Source organism: Vigna angularis, chromosome 1, assembly GCF_016808095.1.
Source record: "Vigna angularis cultivar LongXiaoDou No.4 chromosome 1, ASM1680809v1, whole genome shotgun sequence".
NCBI classification, from domain to species: domain Eukaryota; kingdom Viridiplantae; phylum Streptophyta; class Magnoliopsida; order Fabales; family Fabaceae; genus Vigna; species Vigna angularis.
The window spans coordinates 32,843,592-32,851,543 of NC_068970.1; the positions used below are offsets into that span (position 1 = coordinate 32,843,592).

General features: G+C 33.5%; 1 protein-coding gene across 1 annotated transcript; it reads left to right on the forward strand.

Moving 5' to 3' along the window:
• The first annotated feature begins 310 nt into the window (after window positions 1-310).
• Window positions 311-7,703, forward strand: LOC128194842 (uncharacterized). Its single transcript, XM_052871321.1, has 5 exons — window positions 311-503; window positions 5,671-5,889; window positions 6,434-6,795; window positions 6,864-7,526; window positions 7,614-7,703. The coding sequence occupies exons 1-5, from the start codon at window positions 311-313 to the stop codon at window positions 7,701-7,703; spliced, it is 1,527 nt and encodes a 508-aa protein (XP_052727281.1).
• The last annotated feature ends 249 nt before the right edge of the window (window positions 7,704-7,952 follow it).

Sequence of the window (7,952 nt, forward strand, 5' to 3'; positions counted from 1 at the left end):
TTCAATTGACTTTTATTATGCAGGTTTGTTCCATCCAGGGTTGCTACCCAGGCCATCACACGATCAATTAAGCAACAGTTTTTAAGTCCATGGCCTACTTGGGGAGCAATACTTGATGACGACAAAAAGCCATTCTGGCAGCGTTTTCAGGTGAAAAATCCATTAAACTAATTGTCATTCTTATTTTAGTGTGATGATTAATCAATGTTTGTTTTGTTTAATTTTATAGATGAAGGTGTAGTGGAAACCTGAACATGAAACATAGATAAAAAGAAATTTCCACATGAAAGCATCTCATCGGCTGTCAAAGATGTATAGAGATGCTCGTAATGCAGCAGATCGCCCTTATTGGTTGGGCGAGCACATTTGGAACTCTTTACTAGCTCATTGGAATTCACTAGAGTTTCGCAATAAGTGCGCCAAAGCCCAGAGGAACAGAGCTTCTGAAAAGGGTGGCACCCCGCATACTGGTGGTTCGATCACGATTCATGAGCATGCCATTCGTATGGTAAACTTTCATTACTTTTCTGTTTTTTTCATATATAACTTATGTATTTTTTATTTCATATGTACACTTCTAACTCTAAATTATGTTACAGGCACAAGCTCTAGGATGGGCGGTCCATGTTGATGAGGTCTTTGCACAGACTCATGTTCGGAAGGGCACTAATGAATTCGTTGATGAAAGATCTCGAAAGACTCATTTAAGCAACTAACACTGTTACTATTAGTAATTTTTCATTTATGTTATTCTATCATTCCCTAACATTGCTTTTAATGTTTGAATAGGAAGAATTTTCTATGAGACTTTCACAGGTTAGATCTGAACATGGGTCAGCTCATACACCGGATGATGCGAGTAATGCAGAAGACGACATTCGTAGGACACAGTGCTGGGTCGACATCGTTGGTGGGAAGAAAAAGGGACGAGTGTACGGTGCAGGTCAACTTGCTGCAAACTATACAACATCGAGAGGAGGTACTCTAAAGCACCAACCTTCTTCTTCCACCACTACTGCTGACAAGGTCGTTGTCCTCCTCACGCAGGCACTGGAGCAACGTGACCAAGAAATCACTGATTTGAGATCAGAGTTTAGAAACTTTAAGGCCCTGGTCATGAGACTGTTGCCTTAAACTTCACAAGATTAGTTCATTATGCCTGCGACCCAGCCACGACCCTCCTCGTCACCCACCGTCCCTCAACAGCCCACATCAGTCAAACCCACACCAGTCCAGCCATCTATAGAGGAGCAGGATGATGAAGATCATTCTGATGATAACTATGTACATTATTAGTTTTATTTTGTTATTGAACATAGTTGTTATAGAAACATTTGGATATTAGAACATTTCGATGTTAGATCATTTGGATCTTAGATCAATTGGATGTTAGAACATTATGTTAGAACATTATGTTAGATTGTTTTTTGTTTTATGTTTTATTTATAAATACATGTTCTATAGATAATTGGATGATTCAGATGTTATATTGTTTTTTTAATCAATGATTGGATGAGTGAGATGCACATTATGCAGGTCTGTGTGTTGTTAGAAAATGTTATGTAGGTCTATTTGTGTTGTGAAAAAATTTATACAGGTTTGTTTAGTTTGATAACCAATCCAATTTTGCTTGACATTTGCGTGGAATTTACCGAAGGCTTTACCGAAGGCTTATATCTTTCGGTAATTACCGAAGGTTTATGCCCTTCGGTAATTACCGAAGGCTTCTGCCCTTCGGTAATTACCAAGGGCCATAGGCCGTCGGTAATGGTTAGCGACAACATGTTTATTGACGGTCTAATAGCCGTCGCTAATCCCTCGGTAAATTGTCATTATCGACGGCTTTTGGATGTTACCGAAGGATTCTGGCCTTCGGTAATGCCCTCCTTTTTTGTAGTGAGTGTTGTATCACATGAATTGAAAATTTCAATCCATTTATTATTGGATGGGGCAACAATTTTCACTTTTTTTAATTAATGTACAAATGGTGTATAAGATTCAGTCCCATGCCTATGGGGTAGCATAAATATTACAAGAACTACAACATATTCATGTAAACAAGGAGGAACCTTAAGTACTAAAATAAGTTAGTATACAACTTCATGTTGCTTCTTTGAAATGAAAGGTCTTCCTCATAGAAACTATCAACCTATTTCAAGTGTATAGTTTGATTTACACTACATCACCTTGCTTCGAAGGGAACTAAAACTCATAGAAATTATCATCATGTTTCAACCTATTCCATATCCTAGTCCACTATTCCCTCTACTCTATTAGATACCTCTTTCAATCCCATATTTTTTTTTCTGATAAAGGTAAAACATGACCCACATTCATTGTTTCTGAAACCAAATAAAAACAATGACATATAGATGTTGAAAGCACAGAGGCACTAAGAGAGAAAAAGGGTGATTTTTCTTTATTTTTCTGTTTTTGGTTCAATAGCTAGCTCTAGCATGCTTTTAATTTTCCTTATGATGTAGCTTTATTATTTCCAACTAGTTTTGTGATCCAGTTTTAATTTTCTTTCCTATTTTGAGGTTGGTTGCACATTCTCTTTGATGTTTTGAGTTATAGGAAAGTGTTTTGAGAGTCTTTAGTTAGTGTTATTGGTTTTTGGCTATAGGAGTTGTTGTTTTACGTAGTTTTTTTTCCTTTAGTTTTTTGGCTATTTTTAGCATCTTTGACAATTTCTCACAATCTTCTTTTATATTGTCTGTTTAAATGTTTTAAGTGTCTCTTCCTTTGACACAAACACGTACTCTAATAGTCTTAGACCTTCTGCCTTGAAAGAATTAGTCCCCAATCCAAAATGTCCAATAAAGATATTACAAAAGTCAGTTCAATCACACTACATACACTCCCATGTGAAGTACGTTTAAATGGATTTTTATGCTTATTTAAATGAGTCTGAAACTGATTTTGAGGTTTTTTCTCATGTTCATGTTGAAACTGATTTTGATGAAGTTTTTTTGAATTTGAGAATAAAAGCCATGCTTGGATTGCTGAGTTGAAAGTTATGGACGTTGTTGATTTCATTGTTGATTTTGTCGAGTTACAAGTTATTGGGCATGTAGCAACTGATTTAAATGAGGATGATGAAACTGGTTTTGATTTGAACAATCAAATTCTAATTGCCTTCTAGATGTTACTATACTTTTATTGTTGACGCACATGCAAACATTAAGTTTCATGATCATGTTGTAGAATTATATGAGGATGCATATGTTGGTAACATTGATGCAATTCTTCTTTATGAAGGAGAGATGGTCTATAACCAACCATCGAATTTTTTTCCTATTGATCCACTTTAGCTTTTTAGTTACTTTACTTTTTTATTATTATGAATAATGGAATGAGTCATGACTTTTATTTCTCGTATATTCAAGTTTCTTCCCTCTATAATTGTTTCTCTCAGCCATCACTAGGTCTATTAAGAACCAATTTCTAAAGTCTTGGCTAACATAGAGAGCAATACTTCCAGAAGACAAAGATTCATTATGACAACAGCGATTTAAGGTGAAACGTCATCAAACTAATTCTCATATCTACTGATGTATGTTAAGTCAAATGTAAAATAGAGTACATAAACATGATTTGTGTATGATTTATTGTTATAGTTGAAGGTTTAGTAGAGACTTGAGCCTGAAGCTGAAATTCAGAAAAATTTCCACAACAAAGCATTTCATAGGCTATTTGAGATGTTTAGAGATCTAAGAAATGTAGAAGAACACCTTTATTAGATTGGAAAAGTTAATTTGAAACTTTTTGCTAGCACATTGGAATTACACAAACTATCACAACAAATGTTCTATTGCTAAAAGGAATCGAGCTTCAATAAAGAATGGACCTTACAGGTGGTTCCATTACCATTCATGAGCATGTCATTCGTATGATCTAAACCTTCATTCCTTTTGTATCCATTATAATATAACTTATGTATTTTAAAATTGATGGATATATAACTTTATTCCTTTGATATTTATCGAAGATCATTATCTTACAGTAATTACTAACAAATATTGTCCATCAGTAATTACCAAAGGATATATTTGTCGAGAATTATCGAAAATATATTTGTCGGTAATTATTAAAAGATATATCAGTTGGTAATTATTAATGGGTAATATCTATCTTTAAATATTACCAACAATTTTTTATCGATAAATTTTTTAAGAATAATCTAATAATAAACCGTTATTATTGACATTTTTTTTCGTTTCCTGTTAATAAGTGTTATTGATAAGTCCATTTTGTTTTTAGTTGTCATGTTATATAAAAATAAAAATGAATGTTTTTATTTAACCAAGAAGGGATGTATTTGTTTTAAAAAAATTCTTAAAATATTATTTTTCTTGAAGTTCTTTTTTAAATACTTTTAACTAAAAAATCTTAATGTAATTAAATTGAAAATATAATTAATATATGAATAAAAGGAAAGATAAAGAAAGATGTAGAACACATAAAAAACATTATATTGGTTTAGATTCAACAAATCCTGTATCGTGTTTTGAACTTTTTTTTTTCTTTTGAAAAACTAGTTCCACTATCAACAAATATGTTCATACAAATTAATATAATAATAATAATAATAATAATAATAATAATAATAATAATAATAATAATAATAATAATGATAATAATAATAATAATAATAATAATAATAATAATAATAATAAAATAAATGGAAAAAAAAAACAAAGAAGATGATGTAAGTCTTATTTAACTCCGGATATAAAGGATACATGTTTTATCAACTTTTGAACTACATAAATAAATATAATTTTGATGCATAACCTATTAACCACTGAATTTTAGATCATTGAATAGATATTCTATATTTTAATCACGTCATCTATATTTAAAAAAATTTCTGCACAAACATAACTAAAAAGAAAAGCAAAGTGATAAATGAAATTGCCTTCAACATAAACTAAATTTATATATAAATTAATGCATCCAAATTATTTTCCATTAGTTTAACTGAAATATGATTTTCTTAATTTTATCTTATAAAAGATTATTTTACTTTTTCCTATTGTTATTTTTTCTTTTCTAAAAAGCTAGTGCAAAGTTCTCTACCGAACAAACTCCCTTGTCTTCTAATATTTGAGGAACAACTTTTTATATTTTCTCAATAAAATCATACCTGATCCTCTGAAAAGCAACCCCGAAAATCCAGGTTTAGAAATTTTGTTCTAGAAATTCTGGAAAACATCTTACGAAAAATTTTAAAACTGATAATCCGGATATCACTATGGGTAAAATAGTCGTTTTAAAATTTTTTGGAATGCAATTAGAAATAATTGGTCTGCAGAAGGGAAAGTCTGATTGAAGACCAAATCAGTGGGCTTTCATATTGCATTCAATGAATCTTGGGGTGTTGCTCCCTCCACCTCCTCAGTCTTCTCCCTCCACCTCCCCAATTTTCTATAATTTCAATTATATCCTAAAGTTAAAATTTTTTACTTTTATTATTTTAATATTTTAATTTATTTAAATTTACTTTTTCTATTTATTGCCTGCACCTACCATTTGATCTTTCATTTCCATTTCCGTCTAAGAATCTCTCTTCCGTCTGCAACCTCTCTCTCACTTCTCACTTCCGTCTGCAACCTCTCCCCAAGTTTCAGTTCTCTTTCTTCATTTCTTTGTTTTTCATTTTCGTAGAAGATCGTTTGGTGTGGAGCAGCACTGGTGCGGAGGAAGCCGTTCATCTAGCATGGAGGAGCGAGATCTGCGGTGTCCAGGTTCAGGTTGGTTCTCCTTTCACCGTCCTTTCTGTTTCTCGGCTTCACTGTGCACGAAAGGCCAAAACGGATGTGGGACATCCGTTTGCCTTCGACGGATGTCCGACTTCCATCGACGGATGTGGGATATCCGTTGAAGGCCAATCGGATATCCCACATCCGTTTCGGCTCTGCTGCATTTTTTTTAATATTTTAATTATTTTTAGAATTATTATAACTGGAATATATATTTATATATTTGATATATTTTTTGTTAATATTTTTTAGATTTTCTTTGACTTAGATTATTATTTGAATATTTTATAAAATTTTTATTTGTAGTAAATTGATTAAGAATTAGATACGAAAACTTTTACATATTTAAATTATTTTTATTTCTTGAAATAAATATTATCAATTTAATTGTATTTAATATTAGTAAATTTGTATTTGTATTTATTTTATTTATAGTAAATTTGTATTTGTAATAATAATTAATTTAATAATAATTAAATGGAAACGTATTTAAATATATTTTTTTAATTAATTAGCTAATTGTTTCTTTTATTTAATTTTTGTTGTAGTTAATAAATTATTTATTATTAGTTTAATTTATTTTGAATTGCATTTTTTATAGTTTATTAATGATATTTGAAACAATAATTTTTTTAATTTTTGAAATTAAACAAACAAATTATTGTTAGAAATGGCAAGAACACGTGGTGCATCTTTTAATTCTCGAGGTGAGAGTTCTCGAGGAGAGAGTTCGTCGCAGGGTGAAGCTCGGAGAAGATCTACCGTTTCTGCTCGTAGAAGTCGGGCAACTCCTATCCAGGATGACCCCATAGTTGAGGAGCGAGCCATTGAGGAACAAACATATGAGGCATATGAGACTCATGGTGAGGAGAATGCATTTGAGGCCCCTAACGATGATGACGATGAGGAGGAGCATGCGGATGTTCATGACATACAAGAGGATGTCGGTGGATTTCTTGGAGGTCCACACGATCATTCATTGCTGACGCACAATGTTCAGCATGTAGCTTATGCTATTTCCAAAGGCCGGGTGAGTGCAAAAATAAAATTTATTGTATTATTTTTTTAATAGAAATTTTATTAAATATTGATGTGTAGGATCGAGGGGACACACTGAAGTTGATCTCCCACGGAAAAAAAGTAAATAAGTTAGGACCATGCCACGAGGAAATTCAAGACATTGTGTTGAATTCCAGTTTGATGCCTCTTACAGGGATTTGTTATGATTACGTTGATAAGGGGTTACTCCTCGGATTCATAGAGAGGTGGCATTTTGAGACCAGTAGTTTCCATCTCCCTATAGGGGAGATGTCGATTACTCTTGATGACGTCTCGACATTACTTCACCTGCCCGTGATGGGACAAATGTGTGATTTGGAGGAGTTGGAGTTTGAGGAGGCTCGTACAGCCCTTGTGCAACTGCTCGGCGTTGATGGTGGCACAGCAGGTGCTGAGATGGAGAACGCACGTGGTCCGAAAGTCAGACTCAGCTGGCTTAGAGAGATATATGTTCAGAGGTGTGAGTCGCAGCATTGGGACTATGCTGCTAGAGCATATTTGTTGCATCTAGTAGGATGCACGATTTTTGCAAATAAGAGTGCCAGTTCTATACGCGTGTCTTACTTATTGTTATTTAGAGACGTACACGCGTGTGGCAGATATGCTTGGGGTGTTGCTGCACTCGCCTATTTGTACGAGCAGCTCGGGGATGCGAGTCTCGCGTCCACGAAGCAGATGGCTGGATATTTGACTCTATTTCAGGTACAGTTATAACTTTGACATTTATTTCATGTATTTATTTCCATGTTCGAACATGGATGTAATTTAATTGAATAATTATTTTTTTAGAGTTGGATATACGAACATTTTCCTGGCATGGGGAGGAGGCGGTTGGTGACTTCTTACGATGATACCACACCACGTGCCATGAGGTGGTAGAGCCCTAGGCAGAGTTCCACTCTTTACTTTTTTGTGCACCCTTTGTCTTGACTTTATGTAATGGAGGGACCATTGATGTCAATGTAGGACAAACAATCTCAAGTAACTTCTGCTTGATGGTGACTTTACCGCCAACGTCAGCCTCATTGAATCGTTCTTCTACTTGTTTCAACTCATCTTTAATGGATAACTGAGGCTCAGTTTCATTTAATTCAACATTTGAGAAATGCAATCTTCGCCACATGATAT